Source organism: Asterias amurensis, chromosome 5 (assembly GCF_032118995.1).
Source record: "Asterias amurensis chromosome 5, ASM3211899v1".
Lineage (NCBI taxonomy): Eukaryota > Metazoa > Echinodermata > Asteroidea > Forcipulatida > Asteriidae > Asterias > Asterias amurensis.
Genome location: NC_092652.1, coordinates 6,150,839 through 6,169,529, shown reverse-complemented (window position 1 = coordinate 6,169,529; position 18,691 = coordinate 6,150,839). Strand labels below are relative to the sequence as shown.

Below are 18,691 nucleotides of genomic sequence, written 5' to 3'. Positions count from 1 at the left end.
AAAAAGTAGCCTATGACACGACTTGTACGTGGTATAGTAATAATTGGGTCTCAGAATTCATCACTGCAATAACCTATCTTTCTGAAAGTTTGTATATACTCAGCGCCTTGAGTACCTTGTTTGGTAGATACGTGCGCTATATAAGACTTCGATATTATAGTGGGTTCTTCACCGAGAAAGCTTTTTGTCAAGAAACTGTCTTATAATAAATTTTTAAGTCGCTATCATCAACACTCCGATCTAAAACACTGCCCCAAAGCCATGCCTTCACAACAAAATAAAAATAGAAACAAAATGTTGTCTTATCAATATAAAAAGATAACGACACTGTACACAAAATGACCTTTGCACTGCATTCATTAGACCCACGTAAAGCACGACTCACACACAAAGTGGCAGAACACGAAAAATGGTTCTCGCGAAACAAAATGCACCATCTGATTCCAGTTTTGATTCGTAAAAACAATATTCCGTGACTTTACTTATCAATTTGCCATTCATGGAGACTGGTGTATCTTTGAGATACCCTTCTGGACAGAAAAGCTTTCCTTTGTGGATGGTCAAAGGCATTGTGGCTGATGAAGGGATTCAAAACTGAAATAACAGAAGAAAACACCGAACACGGGACTCCTGCAAGTTTATTTCTAGTAGGTGATTTATATTATTGTCAAAATGGCTACACCTCGGATGAAAGCTCTGGAAGCCAAGGTGGTTGTCTTAGGAAGAGAAGGTAAAGTGTAAAATTAATATGTTTTATTTAATTTTATAGTAATTTCTTTAAAACAAAATCCAATCTTTATGTTTTATGCTTTGATTTCCTCGTGAGTATCACTTTTGTTCTGTTGCATTGATCAAGAAGATTTGACAACTCCTGCCCCAAAATACAAAATGTTAAGGAAGTTTGGCTGTTGGGATCGGTAGCTCATTTTAAATATGTTGTGAATACTTAGCTGACTTTAATAAGCTATAGCAGTAAAAAACGACAACAACATAAACAACGGCATCGACAACGAATGCGACAGCGGTAGCGACAGAGACAGAGACAGCAACATCAACAAAGACAGCAATGGCAACAACGACAGCGTAAGCGACAGGGACAGTGACAGGGATAGTGCCAGGGACAGCGACAGGATATCCACAAAGGTAGAGTTGGCATAGTAGCATACATATACAGAGGGACAGGGACAGCGGACAGTGATATCGAAAGCAACAGTGACAGTCAGCGACATCAACAACAACAACAACAACGTCGACAACAACGTCGACAACAACAACAACAACAACAACAACAACAACAACGACAACGACAACGACAACGACAACGACAACGACAACGACAACGACAACGACAACGACAACGACAACGACAACGGCGACGACGACGGCGGCAGCAACAGCAACAGCAACAGCAACAAAAACAACAACAACAACAACAATAGCAGTAGCACCAACACTGGCAACAACAACAAGAACAACATCGTCAAAAACAACATTCAAATAAAAGGTCGACAATCTAAAAACAAAAGCAAATGCTCATCTAATGCGATTAAAACGGCTTCTGTGGGTGACCATTGACATTAACCACTTAAGTTGACTTGTTGGTCGAGTCAATGTTGGCAATTTCGCGGGGAAAAGCACAACCAATGACAAGGTGGTTTAAGGGAACTAAGTTTGGATTCAATAATCTCTTGTGATTCTCGCGGTTTGTCACGATTTAAAATGCCATGGCGTGGCAGGGGTAGGGTTTTCTGGGTTCATTTCGTAATGATAAGAATGAGGTTCAAAGTTAGTGGACTTACCATTCCAACGCGAAGTATAATAGTCCACTGGCAGCAACCAGGCCCCGATTTCATAGAGCTGCCTAGGCAGAAAATATTACTTAATAATTATCTGCTAAGCAGAAATAAGCAGGATACCAGTCACAATTTCTACATGTGACAGGATATTTTGGCTGGTAACCCTATTCTGGTAAGCATAATTTTGTTGTGCTTGGCTACTTTGTTTGCTTTAAGGAACACGTTGCCTTGGGTCGGTCGAGTTGGTCTTTGAAAAGCGTTTGTAACCGTTTCTTATAAAATGAATTATATAGAAAGATATTTTTTAAGTTGAGTAAATGAGCAAGGAAATTGGGCCTTTGACACCCGTTATCTTATCACTGTTACCACGGTGCGCACAGACATTAAGCAAACATTATTATACTTGTTGCATGTTGAAGGTGAACATCTATGTCAGTGTAAAGGTCAAAAGGTTAGAGGCTATCAGTACATCGTCATTGTGACGTCATGGTCATTACGATACCGGTCAAGTAAATTGGTTAATTAAACATGGCGTCATTTTCAAATACCACATCCTCCAAAGAGCAATAGTGAAGACACGAGTAAGTAAAGTCAAACACAACCATTTTTTTTTATGGAAAATAAGCAGAAATTTTCTCACCACTGTTTTACTTTTATGGTGAAAAATATTGGTAACGACAACAATACAAAGATCAAATTAATTTCCTCCCGTGGTACAGAGTGATACGAGGTCAGAGTTCTTTTCAGTTTAGCAAAGATTGGGATTTCTGTACCATAATAATAATGCTTGGGTGTTGAGGGCATTGCTCATTTTGTTTGTTTGTTATTTTTTCTTCATTTGAATTCGGATGCGAACTAGTCTTGACCCAATACGTCAGTAGTCGCAGTCATGTCGGTTGATACGATACTGGGCGTAGTGCACTATCTATCGATCACTAACGTCTTGGTCCAAGACTAGACGCGAATGAGCTCCCTTCCTGCCTTATAATGTACATTTCATAAAAGCTCTAACAAAAATAATTCTTTGTTTAGATTAAACCTTATACTTGATAATTACTTTCCTTCGACCGTCAGGTGTTGGTAAAACAAGTATTGTAGTGAGGTACGTGGGGAAAATATTCAGCAGAAATGTGAGTCCAACAGTCGGCGCTTCTTTCTTTACATTCAAGATGTGAGTATAATTATAAAAACACTTATACATATTCCGTCTTCAAGCTTCTTGAACGTAAATTTCAGATTAGGTATGGCGATTTGACACACGTCTTTTTAACAACCTTCCCGATGTATGGATCCCCTAAACGGACTGGAATCACTCCCTCTTCCTCCCCCAAAACACTTACTCCCTCGAAATATGTTTTGTTCCCTCTATTAAGTAATGGTTCCCCTAAAACTTATAATTATAAAATGGTGTTTCGTTTCCTTGATGTACACTTGTGTCCCCACGAATTTTTGTCCTTAAAAAAGTATTACGTTCCCCCGAAATTACATTTTTGGGGTGAACAAAGGGATTATTCCAGGGGAATGAAGTTTTCGAGTGCACGAAATTATTTTAATTATGTACACTGGATCGAGTCAAACAACAACTAATGAGAAGCGTTACCACAGTAGCGATAACCATATTCAAATTGGGCATACATATGATTAACATTTTAAAAAACCGCATTACTTCGTAGGCAATACAAAATTACAAAATGATTTATTCTATCGTAAGTGATATAGGCTACAAAGCAATAGTTTTTTTTTCGTTAATTTTAAGACTGCACTTTGAAAATTAACTCGAGTTATTACTAAACGTTTACTTCCCCCTTTTAACAGGACCGTGGATAACCACAGAGTGAAGCTGATGCTATGGGACACGGCTGGCCAAGAAAGGTTCCGATCCATGGCTCCGATGTATTACAGGAAAGCCAATGCAGCCTTCTTGGTATACGACATCACACAGTACTCAACATTTGAGAATATGAAAACTTGGGCCGAAGGTCAGTGGCATATTAGCAGTCAGTTTTTCAAAGAGAATTGTGTAGAAATTGGAACGGGGACTAAGTTTCCTCAGGTACATGACCCTTTTAGGTGGATTGCAATCGTCACGAATTTCCCACAATCCTCTTTAATTTTGTTTTTTAAAATTCTCCATCATTGAGTCACGGCAGCGATGTTGTAATGGAAAAATAAATGTCTCTATTTCGAGTCCATCATTTACTCTTCAAATGTTTGGCCAGGATTAGGCGCATCTCACATCCCTTCTCGTTTGCTGCCATCAGGTCTACAAGGTAGCACTGCTCTTCCAGGGATGGACGTCATGGGTGTGGCATAGACTGGGGGTGATTTTATGCCACAATCGCATTTGGTGTCATTTCATTTGGTTTACCCCAATTTATTCCAAGTTGGTCTTGCATCGACGCAGAAAAGCAGATACTTGTTCCTAATTCCAAAATCATCTCAAAACATATCTATTTTGTAAACAATATAGCATTTAGCTGATGGTTGTCTTGTGTCACTGTGTATTAGCAGACTTGTTGTTCCCTTTCCCACCAGGAGTGTCATCATTGACTGACATGGAGCACTAGAATTGTCCAACATTATTATTATCCCACCTCAAATACATCAAAGATGGCGAACAATTACTAGCCACTCAGTAGAGAGATTGTTTGATATGTAACGTCATGTGCCACCTGAGTAATCGCCAAACATTAACAAAGAAGAAAACAAAATGGTGTCCCAGATTGAATTGAAAACTTCATCTTTCAACCTCTGAATACTGTTGTTTGTCTTTGTTTCAGAACTGAAGAAGGCAGTTGACACACCAATAGGTGAGTACGAGGGGCCACATCATTTGTATTAAAGGCATTTCGCAGAAAACGGATAATTTATGCTTACTCCCAAAGAAATTAGAAATGAGCTTTATGTAACACTTTCTTGTTGAAAGAGGTGGTGGTTTTGAAAGGCAAATTGGCTGGTATATCTAGAGTTGTAACTCGTTTTGGAATATTTTGCGACAACTTGCGCGTTTCCTCAATACGAATGCATTGGCGAGAACAGGTTGCCAAACAAGTTAGACTTGCCTCAAGTCCCAATCCCGTGCCATCGCCAGAAAACTATTGTTTCAGACCACATTTTGACGGCGAGTGCAAACTGCTGTACGGCATGTTTGCTATAGTTGGTGCGATATGCTTTGGACCTCTCACACGAGAATGGGACTTGGATCAAGCCTACAGTTTGCATAGGGTTGTGCTGCCTTTAAGCCGAAAATGGCATCCAGCAGCCACGTGAGGGGGGGGGGGGGGGTATGGCCCCCATGACTACCCACTGGATCCGCCGGTGATCTATGAAATTGGCACTATTTACCCTATGTTCTGAGCAGACGCTGTTACACTTTTCTTCAGTCATAGTTCTGTGATTGTATGTTGGTTGTGGATTATTGCTTTGCAGTAATGTGCGTCTTGGGAAACAAATGTGACTTGAAAGAACAACGCAAAGTGGCTGCTGACGAAGCCTTGATGTACGCTGCTTCAATTGGAGCGTTGTTCTTCGAAACGTCAGCTCTCACAAACGAAGGTAAAAGGAAATAGTTCGTCCAATTTCATGGAACTGCTCGATCACAACAAGTAGCCAGGCATAACCTAAATTATTTTTGCCACAAAAAAAGTTACCAGCAAATTAAAACACCATTTCACATACACGAACACTATATCCTGCTTGTTTGACTAAGCAAGAACATTTTTAGGAATTTGTTTCTGCTTAAGCGGCTTTATAAAGTTGGGCCCAGTCAAACCAACACAACACAGATAAAATGGTTTCAATAACTGTCATATTTAAAAGTAGGTATTTATCAAAGCTTTATAAATTCATATTCCCGTTTTACAACTTTTTCATTCCCGTTTCATACCACTTTTTACAACTAAATTACTAAAATTCTAAATTTGTTTTCCCTTTTTTATTGTAAATTGTTGCATCTCATCATATGCCTGTGTTAAAAGATCGGGTTCTTTCTAGACCTATGGGTCTGACGCAGTTGTAGGGAAACACAAGTTTGAGACTTCTTTGTGGAGAAGACGTTTAACTAACCTCGGGAACAGCGCCCTCTGTTGGCTGGTAAAAACACATAATGTTATTGTTACAGCCTGCTTATATGATAATTTTTTAATCAAAGTATTCCTATATAACACAGGAGTTCAGGAAGCATTTCTGCGGCTGTCTTTGGCGCTCATTTCGCTCAGTAAGAGCGCCCCCAACTGTGGGCTTGTCACCAAGGACTACGACTCACGCAGAAAGTCCGTAGACTTAGTCTCTTTCCCGCCAAATTTGAAGCTTCTTCGGGAACAGATCAAGAGGGAGGAGATGCCGGAGGAAGACGAGGAGGAGGAAGATGACAACACAACAGGGAGGTGCTGCTGATGATGACGTCATGATTTGCTTGAAATGAGAACTTCATTCTGGAGCAAGTTCGAGTGTGCGCTATAGTTAACTTTTAAGGTTGACTATTTTGACTCGAACCCAGGCTGGTTGACCATTGGCTGACTACTGTGATCGACCATTATTTTGGAACCAGCCTCGTGAGCATGTCAGTGGTAACGATAGCATGTTCCATGCTCCATTGTTCGTCTAAAGTGCTGTGGTCTAAGTGAAATGGCGCTATATAAAAACCCATTGTATTGTATATTGTATTGTATAACACGTGTAAAGCGCAGAGGGAACCAGTGACACTATAGCGAAAACGGAAAAATGTAACTGAGTGTTGAATACCATGGTATACCGATTGTACTCATTGCTGGTCAGCAGTCTACTAATGTGCGCACTCGAACTTGCTTCTGGTTGAAACATTGAGTCGTTACCATCGGTTCTTTTCGGAACCAACACTAGACTAGTTGCAAGGATTTACTGAATGTTGAAGCTCCTTAAACGTCACTGAGTGACGGATAAAATGAGTGATAAATATAAGAAGCCACTTACTGAGTTATTCACATGGTGTTATCGCAAACCTCTTCATGTCCACCATGCAAAGTTTCAAATTCTGCTATTCATTGTTTTGGTTGGGTTTGATACTTGGAACCGACTGGAGTCAAAACACACTTTGCTCGGCCACACCCAGTCTAATTCAAGACCACTGGGCTAAGCTAATGTGCTCACTGTCGGTACCTTTTATGAAAGGACAAAAACAACAGGGACAACAAATCGGGTGCGCCACAAGGAATTGTGTATTGGCCTACAATGTATTTTTAGATTCTTTTTAAAATAATGTAGGGACAACAAAGTTTAGACAAAAGATTGTCCCACAAGGACGCTTTTTTTGAGAATGTGTAGATCCGACTAGAGTCAACACACTTAGCTTGGACCCGCAGGTCTCATGCTTCACTGATGTGATAGGCTGATTCTTGTTTAGGATGTAGTTTATATAGTGCATTCGGCCCACAATGCACACCACCACAGTACAACATGATTAAGCACGAAGACTGCATCGATAATGTTTTTTAATTATCCTTCACAAAAAAGAAGAATATCTTGATGGAGTGTTATTTTTTTATTACAGGGCAAAGAATAATAATAGTGATTTGCTGTGAAGTTTACACATTAAAGCGTTATTATTATTTGTAGTCGATTTGTTTCGTAAAGGGGAAGAGGCGGCCGGTGGGGGTGCTTGGTGGGGGAGCAATTTAGGTATTTCTATAGATAAAAACTGCCACTAAGGTAATGCTTTTCAAAAGAGAGTTTGCTTTTTTAAGGCCGATTCAAGTAAAGGTAATCCTTAAACAAAATCTGGACAATTTTTGAGGATTGCAATTTTGATGTCCAGAAAAAGAACAAAACATTGCGACCGTTGGGTAATACTAATAGGTCACGGGAATGTGCATCAGCGCATTTGGACAGGCTGCCGGAATCGAGCGAAGGGTTCCGTTTGATCCGGATAGACACAACAGACACGTGAGTTCTTTTTGGAAAATTGGAAGACTACATCACCATGTTGACTATACAGCCCCCTGTCACACGACAGCAATTTAGCAGAGGTCCCTTGTTTAATTTGAGCTTGGTTTTGAAGTTTTACAAATTGCAGTTTTTGTGTGAAAATGACAAGTGTTTGGACTTTCCGAGTTACCTATAGTTAAATCAACTGAAATTGTCCGTCTGTTATGGACAGTTAGGCCTGTAAGCATTATTATGTCCTTTCCTTTTTCGCAGACAAGCTTAAATTAAGCAAGGGACCCTCGCTAAATTGCTGTCGTGTGAATAGGGCTTAAGTCGCATTGTAAAACGATTATACACGTGTCCATCATCCGGGGGATTTCTTAGGCAAGACACTATGCAGTTTTCTATTTTGTAGCTTGAATTAATTTTTTTTATTAAATAAAACTTTGAAAAATCTTTCATAGTGTGCCTAGATTTTCATACCCAAACGGATATAAACGTACATTGAAAACCAGTGTTTTATTTTTCTTCCGTTGAGCTGTGTATAAACTGCCCCCTCCATCAGAAATTAAAGTTTTTACTGGCTCCTTGGTATACACGTGATGTCAGGAGTAGCATGCTCTATAAAAGAACCGCTTGCCTTGCATAGTATGCCATAGACCTTTTCGCAAATACCATTGCGCAAGCGCAAACTGTCGGATGAGGTGCATGCTGGTCTAGCTAGTACCCAAATTTGATAGTTAGCTAGACCAGCATGCACCTCATTCCACGTCTATTGTGCGCGTACCGAGTATTTGCGAATGAATAGTCCAGTTTTGTCTGTAGCGCCCTCAAGTGGTTATATAATTATTTCACATACCGGTCGTACTGGCTGGGAGAATAACTGTGTGTTTTGCATCCAAATAATTTACAAAGAAGGAGACTTGGGTCCAGATAGAAATCACATAGAGAAGAGCAGGAGTGCGCCCATTACAATTATTTTTGTTGAGGACTAGGCGGCCACAGACGCAAGTCTTTGCCGAATGATGATGATCACGATTAAATATTATGACAGCAAGGTAAGCATAAACATTTGTCTACGCTGTTTTAAGTCTATGCTAAAATTTGTGTCGCCCCCCCTCCCCCACACACACCCACACAAGGGATTCTCATATATTATAACGAACTATTTATGTAGTGTCTGACTTATTCGTCTAAAGCCCCTTTCACACGAGAGCAATTTTAGCAAGGGTCCTTGCAAAATTGTAGCGTGGTTGTAAAGTGTCATAAAATGTATTTCGTTTGAAAGGACAAGAACTGTTTCGACTGTCCCGGTTTCTCTTGCAAAATCTTGTCAAACATTGCTACATTTTACAACCATGATAAAATTACACAAGGAACCACGGTTAAAGTTGCTGTTGTGTGAACGGCACTTTGGCTAAGGTCTGTAATTCAGATTTATGCGCATTTTAGAGAGTCACGAAATCTTGTGACTATAGAAGCCATGTTCGGTCAAAAGAACTAAGTGCATGGACGCACACATGAGTGCCAGGATATAGACTGTACATTTGATATTGCATACCGTGCCCTTAATGGGACAAAGGGTACCCCAATTATTCCCAGTTCTTAACAGAAGTACACGCCCCCTAAAACCGTCTGAAGAATTTATGCGATTCCAAGCACACAATGTGATGGGGGAGTGTGACCAATCCAACAATAGCACCAATTAAATCACAAGCATATATATATATTTGTTTAATATATTATTTATTTTATAGATGGACATTTGCATCAGGGGTAAAGCTATTAATTTTGGTCATACCCCATGTTCACTGACGTGTATACCCAGTATTTTCCCGAGTTCTGGGAAGAAAAATCACTGGCATGTTTCCTTGGGGGGGGGGGGGGGGGGTCGAACCCACGACCTTTGCAATGCCAGAGCAGCGTCTATACTTCTTGCTGGAACTGATAATGGTTGCAATTTGTGTGCCTCCAGAATGTGATTGAACTACTTACGTGTAAAACTTGCCGTAAATTAAAAAACAGATATTTAGTGCGTAAAACAATGTAGTTGTCATGGTGTTATAAAATAAACATTATGATAAAAATTTACAGAGTGTATAACAATTTTTTTTCTTTTTCAAATTGCAAGTTATTATTTGTAAAAGTTACGCTTTTTATATTGATACATTTTGATAAACCCAGTTTGGCCGCAATTTTCTGCTAAACTCACGCGGTAGGATGTGTTTGTCAATAATGTAAACATTTACACTCCCAGTAACATTGTTTTTGTATCTCTAACACGTCTGTTTTATTCGTCCAAGTGAGACACAAACATTAGTATAATTGCCTTTGTGCTTATGTTTTTCTACAATAGAAAAACTAATTTGCATAAGAGTAACGCAACTTTGGTAACATTCCTATCAATTTTATTTCAAAGTATTACCTCCCACTCAAGTCATTTTATTCTGCTGAGGTGTCATGTGAGAGCGCGTTCTAAGTATTATAAACACCGAATGTTGCATAGGAGTAACGCAACTTTGGTAACATTCGTATCAATTTTATTTCAAAGTATTACCTCCCCCCCCAAGTCATTTTATTCTGCTGGTGCGTCATGTAAGATGGCGTTCTAAGTATTATAAACACTGAATGGATCAACATAGGACTACTTAAAGTATTCAACATATTGTTTTGATGTTCGAGGTACGTTAGATCGAGGCATTCAGGGGGAGAACAGAAACTAGTGCGTCGAGATTGTACACCACGGGAAACGAGGCTGAGCCTAGTGTAGCCTGAACATATGACGTCACACTTTGAGACTCTTACAGTGGGTGCGTTCGTTTAGCTTCCCTGGGTCGACCCCGGTGTGTGTTTTTTTTTCGAGGATGAACGTGTGCAGATAATTACCCCCGTTCGTCCTGGGGGAAAAAGCCACACACCGGGGTCGACCCAGGGAAGCTAAACGAACGCACCCACTACAAGCCGCATCTGAAGTGCGAAGTCAGTGCACACTAGCGCCCTCTTGTTTTGAAGAATATCGAGACGCTTTATCGGATTTACATTAAAATAAACGAGAATGGGACCCCGAAAATAATTGTGATCAAGGACCTTTAAAATATGATTACAACGTTACTGTTTTCGAAACATTGCCACTTTCAGTAAAGAATACATCGCGTTCTTGTGAAACTTTGACTTATTTAAAACATCTTGCAATGTATCGAGTATATTTTATTTAAAACCAGTGTCCTAGGGGAAACCGGAGATTTTTGGCCCAATAATGGAAAATTAACATTCGCTGGAGGAGGAGGATTAAAAAGAGGGTGCTATTTTTTATTTGTTTGTTTATTTATTTATTTATTTTTTTATTTATTTATTTATTTATTTATTTATTTATTTATTTATTTATTTATTTATTTATTTATTTATTTATTTATTTATTTATTTATTTATTTATTTATTTATTTATTTATTTATTTATTTATTTATTTATTTATTTATTTATTTATTTATTTATTTTATTTATTTTATTTTTATTTATTTATTTATTTATTTATTTTATTTATTTTATTATTATTATTATTTTTTTTTGGGGGGGGGGGGGAGGGGCGGAATCTCCTGCCAAACCGGTACGCATGTTATTGGTCATGCTCGGCCCCGGATAATGGTTCTTCGGTATCAATAAGGCTTTTCCAGGGGTCAGTAGAGGCGGCTTGCGGAAAATACGGGGGTGGAGGTTCGGGCAATCCGGCTGACCGAGGAGGCATCACCTGACCTTGTAGTGTGATTATTCCTCTCCTACTGACCACAGACTGCGAGTCAGAGTCCGTAGCCGATGACATCCCCGCATTATAGTGCGACTGACCGGAGTTGTAGTCTGAATAGTTCGGGTCTATCTGGGGCGTCGACTCGTCGGTCAAGCAGTACTTAGCACCTTGCGCGATACCGAGCGACAGAGGCGAAAGCCCGGAGGCCACTCTAAGATTCGCGTCCTCGACCAGGTAAGGTAGTCGTATCAGATCGACCAGCCAGCCGACACCGACCATGCCGAACGAGAAGAGGTAGAGTAGACCCCACAGATACCGGCCCAGGTAGAAGTTGTGGAAACCGAGAAGCCCACCGGGAATGGCCATGATGTAGGCGTCGTCTAGGTGGTATTTCGGGGCTTCCTTCAGACCGGCTCTCCGCTGCGCTTTCTTGGTGTTGTACCGCTTCAGGAGGATCGGCATACGGAACCAGTCGCTGATGAAACCGACGCCGAAGAGACCGACAGTGACGAGGTAGAGCAGACCCCAGCCGTGGCGACCCAGGTAGTGGTGATGATGACCTGTATTTAGAAAGAGTTACAAACTTTGTTTTTTTGATTGGCTGCATGAGTAGGTCTCATAGTTTAAAACATAGTCCCATACACTTTGCAGGAAAATATTTAATATTGAAGCGCCTTGAGCGTCACTTAAAAACGTATGAGCACCAAGAAACAACTAACTATTACTAACTATTACTAAACAGACAGATCAATCTGGCTGCATCTTTTATGCGTCTGATCTCATGATCCAGTGGTTAGACTGCAGGACTTGCTGCAGTTGCAAGCTTAAAGACAGTGGAGACTATTGGTAACTGTCAAAGACCAGATTCCCACTTGGTGTATCCCAACATCTACATTAAATAACCAATTGTGGAAATTTGAGCTCAATCGGTCGTGGAAGTTTCGAGATAATAATGAAAGAAAAAACACCCTTGTCACACGAAGTTGTATGCTTTCAGATGCTTGATTTCGAGACCTCAAATTCTAAATCTGAGGCCACGAAATCAAATTCATAGAAAGTTACTTCTCTCGTAAACTATGTTACTTCAGAGCAGAGGGAGCCATTTCTTTATATTATTTACAGCTCCCCATTATTTGTTACCAAATTAGGTTTTATGCTAATAGTTATTTTTCAGTAATTACCAATAGTGTCCACTGCCTTTAACCACTGATTTCACAATGCCTATAGAATAAGTATTGTCGTATTGTCTTACTAAACCACTACAGATGTTTGTAATTCATAAACGTAGACGTTAAACCAATTGCTTGAATAAAAACAAATTTGCTTTTTCTGGGTGTCCATGTTGTGTTCATGAAGACTGTAATAGCGCCCTCATGCGACGACCGGGAAATAGAACCCCATGTTATTATTATTATTATTATTATTATTATTATTATTATTATTATTGCTGCTGCTGCTGCTGCTGCTGCTGCTGCTGCTGCTGCTGCTGCTGCAAAAGTTAAACGAACAGCAAAAGTTAAACGAACAGCAACGAACCAATCAAAATAATAACGAATACAATAAATATACAAGCAAAAAGCACACAATAAATATACAAAATAAAATAAAAACCCAGAACAGAACATGTCAGGAGGGTAACTAGATTAGCAAAAAAAAGGAATGAATTTAAGAGGAGCATGCAGGCATGGGGAGTAAATCAACTGAGGGAAACAACTGGACAGACCAACAAGGAACAACTTATGTGGGTCAGGAACAACAAAAGTAAACTTGATTACTGTTGCTCGGAAGCATGTCGTCCCACGCATATGTAGCACTAATCCAGAGGATTAAACGAAACACAACGGACATAGAACTGACTATACAACAATAGTGATTAGGTTCACCATGCCTGCAAGCACCAGCAAGTTGGAAGTTGTTGAAATAAAGAAGTATGAAAAAGACTTTTTGTATTGAATTCAAGAACTGAACTTTATTGCGATTAAGTACGCGTGTATACGAACACTTCACAACAAGAGTAAATGAAGTTGAATTGAAACCTCACATAATCCAGTATCTGTAATGAGAGACATATATGTCTATTGTTTTTACCTAAAACACCAGTCAGAGAGCCTAAAAGGTAACAATCGCTCAGCCGCTTTGGAATCTCGTAGTCGAATTTAGGAACTTCTTCGTCTGAGGGCAAGTTGGCAATTTCGTGTTCCCACATCCATCTGGCCTCAATCTAATAAAAGAAACAACACCACAAACTGAAAGTACACCTACAATTGACTCGTCGGCCGGGTGTGGCAGAAGATTTGGTCCTCCGCAGATTCGGTTCCCCATAATATAGCGAACTATGTACAACACTTCTTCTGATAGCACCTTCTTTAAATCATCCTCACTCAGTGCATGTTTCTCGTACAGGGGTAAACTGGACCACTGTCTTTAGTTGCAACTGTAAAAACACAGGTACTTGCTTTGCAACCAGTGATTTAATCGGATACAAAAATTTCATTGGATAAGCGTGTTACGACGTAAACTTTCTATATCTGTGTTTTGATTGGTCCGGGGTGACGTTGCAGCTGCACTTGCGGTCGTCTGGAGTGGATCTAGGTCTAAGGCCGTGTCCGAATTGGCGACTTTGGCTACAGCTACGGCTAGATCAGCGCGTCTGTCAGTGTTGAAGAATGGCAGACGCGCGCGCCCTAGCCGTAGCTGTAGCCGAAGTCGCCAATTCGGACACGGCCTAATATAGGGATAGCCTGAACATCTGACGTCACACTTCGAGGCTCGTGAATTAAACGCTAGAGAGTGGCCGCTATAGCGTAGACCAATCCCCGTCCATCTTCACCTTTCTCCTAGATTCATATGCAGACGACCGTAAGTACAGCTGCCAAACGTCACCTTGGACCAATCAAAACACATGATATAGAAAGCTTACGTCGCCGCACGTTTATCAAATGATTATATCCAATGAATTCGCTGGTTCTGAAAAGCGGATAAAGACAGGGCACCAGTCTAATAAATGGGAATCTCCAGGGAAAAGATTTCTACATGACACCACCGGCCTATACTTTGTCCACGATGGTTGTCATCCAGTCAAATGCTATTCTGTTGATAGGTTACTATATAATTGGCGGTCGAAAACCACACTTTGCAAGATTGGCATGCAATACAAAGTACAACAGGCATGTAACAAAAGTTGTTATTCTATGAAAATGCATTACATTGTGTAACAACAAAAATGATTAGTTTTGCTGCAGATTTTTTTGCGATATCACAAAAAACGCGACCAATGATTTCTTTTCTTCACGTGTTGTTTTATTGTATACATCAACATTATATGGAATTAGTACCATCTAACGGTTCCAAAAACTAAAGGCATACTTTGTCTTTAAAGGCACTGGACACGTTTGGTGATAATTATTAAAGACCATTTTTTTGACTTGGTGTATCCCAACGTTTTGCATAACAACAAAACTGTGAAAAGTTGGGCTCATTTGGTCATCGAATTTGCAAGAGAATAATGAAAGGAAAAAACCCTTGTTGCATTACTTTGTGTGCTTTTAGACTCATGACAAAAGGCTTCAACTGATGTCTTTTAGTATTAATTTTGTGAAATATTACCTCTTTCTCAATAAACTACGTTGCTTCACAATTACCAATTGTGTCCAGTGCCTTTAAAGGCAGTGGACACTATTGGTAATTACTCAAAATAATTATCAGCATAAAACCTCACTTGGTATGAGTAATGGGGAGAGGTTGATAGTATAAACCATTGTGATAAACAGCTCCCTCAGAAGTGACGTAGTTTTCGAGAAAGAAGTAATTTTCTACGAATTTGATTTCGAGACCTCAGGTTTAGAACTTGAGGTCTCGAAATCAACCATCTAAACGCACACAACTTCGTGTGACTAGGGTGTTTTTTCTTTCATTATTATCTCGCAACTTCACTGAGCTCAAATTTTCACAAGTTTGTTATTTCATGCATATGTTGAGATACACCAACTGTGAAGGCTAGTCTTTGACAATTACCAATAGTGTCCAGTGCCTTTAAATCAGCTGTATAAAACTATGACTGTAGTACCTTGAGATTAGCTTCTTTGACGAGTTTCGGCATACGCCAGAAGTCCACCACCCACCCGAGACCGAACAGCCCAAACGTGGTGAGGTACGCAATGCCGTAACTCGGGTTCCCAAGGTAGAAATGGTGGAACCCTATCAGCCCGAACGGGAACCACAGGACGTAGGTGTTCCCGAGAGACTTGAGCATGGCCTGAGGCACGGGAGGGACGGCTTCGGAACCCAGGGTCTCGACCACCCGGGAAGGTATCGTGGACGGAGGGGCAGCAGGAGTCGATGGTGCCGTGGTGAACACACCGCTAGTGCCGGCACTGTCCTTATCCTGGTGATGAGTCGGTTCGGTGGTTGGTGACATTGTCGGTGAAAGTTGAGACCTCATCACCTATCAGAGTGAATTTCAAAACCAATACAGTGTTCTTCTCATACATAAACCTTTCTTATTATCATATCACAGATTAGTTTCCGTTCAGACATGTCCTTGCGGAATATGTTCATGCCTTTTTTCTAAAGATTTTAATTTCAGTACATGACTGATGGACGTCAGATAATATTGTCCTCGGAAGTCCAGCAAAAAAATAATGTTTAGTTTTTAACTACCACTTAGAATTGTTCAAAGTGGAATTGTTTCGTTTTAGCACAGTCATTTGTATTGTGCTGAGCAATTAAGATTGATTTGCTGTTAAAATCAATCTTTAGCTCTTTGTGAAATCGAGCGCTGGAATGCTAAAACTACAGCTTGATGTACACACTTTGTGTAGGTGTTTACACCGTTTCTTCTGTACGATCCTGCACAATCTAAGTCTGTCAAATGTTATTGTTTCTCCGACAGTTTCCACATAAACTTACATTAACATTTTAGTTATCATACGTTTGTACTTACATTGGTTACAGTCTTCGATCAATGATATTCTAACAAACAAAGAGGAAATGTTAAGAAGTCATGGCGGTCAAAAAAAGAAAATATTTCCATCGAATTCAATCTGAGTTTCCATATAATTGTACAATGCATCAACTACATCATCATAATTGTACAACTACATCGTTTATAGACAAAATTCAAAGTCCGAAAACTATTGTGGGGCCACAAATATAGACAGCAACCGGTTCGATACAATAAAACTTGACCCTTGTATCCCTGTCTTTTGTTGTTGCATTTCTAGAGTGCTGATAACGATCCACAGTCAAATCGCACTACGATCAGGGGAGCGAGGTGCGAGGTGGATACGAGGATACAAGATCTCTACCACGTGTGCTCTTTGCCTAAAGACGAACCAAAAATTCTGGGAATAAGTTTTCCTATCGGACACTAGTCTTGGTCCAAGACGTCACTATCTCATACTCACAACGCAACGCAACGTAACGTAACGTAACGTAACGTAACGTAACGTAACGTAACGTAACGTAACGTAATGTAACGTAACGTAAAGTAACGTACCGTAACGTAACGTAATGTAACGTAACGCAACGCAACGAAACGCAACGCAACGCAATGCAACGCAACGCAACGCAACGTAACGTAACGTAACGTAACGTAACGTGACACAACATAACGTAACGTACCATAGCGTCACGTAACGTAAAGCGACGCATCTCCATGCAATGCATGCAATTAAGCTTCAAACAATACTAAAAAGAGAAGATGGCGAAATTAAATATCAGGGACGCGGCTTTACATGATTGTTTCGTCCTCAAGGTTGGCGCTAAAACCTTGATATAGGGGAATGATAATAATGATGATGGTGACATTGGCATGATTGTTTCAACTGATTCCGAAGGATGGTTTATTCACATAATCTTTTGTTTTGTTTTACAGTTTGGTCGGACCAATAACGTTACCACTACAAGTGTCATGAAAACGCTTAGCCAACGATAACCGAAGCTAAATACATCTTTTTCGTCAGGTGACACCAAAATGTACCCTCGATGACGTCATGGATTCAAAAAGGCGGACCTTCATTGTTGTCTAAAGTACGACACCTTCTCGTGACCGTGCATAATGTGACAAATCAAAGGTATGTGTTGACTTTATAATGCAGTAATGTGATTATCTCAATACTTTTGGAGTCCAAAGCATGCGGTAAGCTTCTAGACTGTAGCCGCCCTGATAACAAATCTCATTGCAAACAATTTGTTATCTGTATAGTTATAATTTGATGGACTTTTGATAAATCTCGGCAACGGCTCTAGCTTAAAGGCACCGGCCACTATTGGTAATTACTCAACATAATTGTTAGCAATAGAGACCTGTTAATAGTATAAAACATCATGAGAAAAGGCTCCCTCTGAAGTAACGTAGTTATTAAAGCAATTGGACACTTTTGCGAAACAAAAATTAAAAGTTCACAGATTTACAAATAACTTACAGGGTTTACAGAAGGTAATGATGAAAGACTTCTCTTGACATTTTATTCAATTAAATGCTTTACTTTTTGAGAAAACATTAAAACAGTTATCAATTCTCGATATTGAGAATTACGGATTTATTTTAAACACATGTCATGACACGGCGAAACAACGTTATTTTCTCCCGACTCCGATGACCGATTGAGCCTAAATTTTCACAGGTTTGTTAATTTTGTTAAAGTTGTGATACACGAAGTGTCGGCCTTTGGACAATACTGTTTACTGTTTACCGAAAGTGTTCAATGGCTTTAATTTGATTGAGTCCAAATTTTGTTCACAGGTTTGTTATTTTATACAATTAATCTAGGATACACCAAATGAGAATACTGTTCTTTTTGTTACCAAATGTGTCTATGGTGCCTTTAATCAAACCCAGCCGGCCGTTTTGAAACTTTACCGGGAAAAATGATACATCATATCTGCATGGTCTATAAGCCGGAGATGTAGACTAAGCTGGGTTTTAACCAACCTTTACTAAATCCAATCGGGAGTGTGCTTAAAGGCACTGGACACGTTTGGTAATTGTCAAAGACCAGTCTTCTCACTTGGTGTATCCCAACATACTTTGCATAAAATAACAAACCTCTGGTAATTTGGGCTGAGTTGGTAAGAAAAAAAACACCCATGTTGCATTACTCTGTGTGCTTTCAGCTGCACAATAAAAGGCTTAATTAGCTAAAGTAATCTTTGAGCGAGAAATTACCTCTTTCTCAAAACTTACTTCAGATGAAGCCGTTTCTCACACAATGTTTGATATTATCAACAGCTCCCCAATGCTCATTACCA

General features: G+C 39.8%; 2 protein-coding genes across 2 annotated transcripts; one reads left to right on the top strand and one right to left on the bottom strand.

The window, feature by feature from the left end:
* Positions 1-375: 375 nt before the first annotated feature.
* LOC139937546 (ras-related protein Rab-22A-like) lies at positions 376-8,274 on the top strand. The gene is made up of 6 exons (XM_071932746.1): positions 376-730; positions 2,871-2,967; positions 3,612-3,775; positions 4,577-4,606; positions 5,226-5,351; positions 5,965-8,274. Exons 1-6 carry the CDS (start codon positions 673-675, stop codon positions 6,189-6,191), a joined length of 702 nt encoding a protein of 233 aa, XP_071788847.1. The 5' UTR covers positions 376-672; the 3' UTR covers positions 6,192-8,274.
* A 3,001-nt stretch (positions 8,275-11,275) lies between these two features.
* On the bottom strand, positions 11,276-16,538 carry LOC139937544 (uncharacterized). The gene is made up of 4 exons (XM_071932744.1): positions 16,383-16,538; positions 15,507-15,884; positions 13,529-13,661; positions 11,276-12,000 (listed from the first exon to the last, which is right to left on the bottom strand). The coding sequence occupies exons 2-4, from the start codon at positions 15,879-15,881 to the stop codon at positions 11,312-11,314; spliced, it is 1,197 nt and encodes a 398-aa protein (XP_071788845.1). The 5' UTR covers positions 15,882-15,884; positions 16,383-16,538; the 3' UTR covers positions 11,276-11,311.
* Between the last annotated feature and the right edge of the window lie 2,153 nt (positions 16,539-18,691).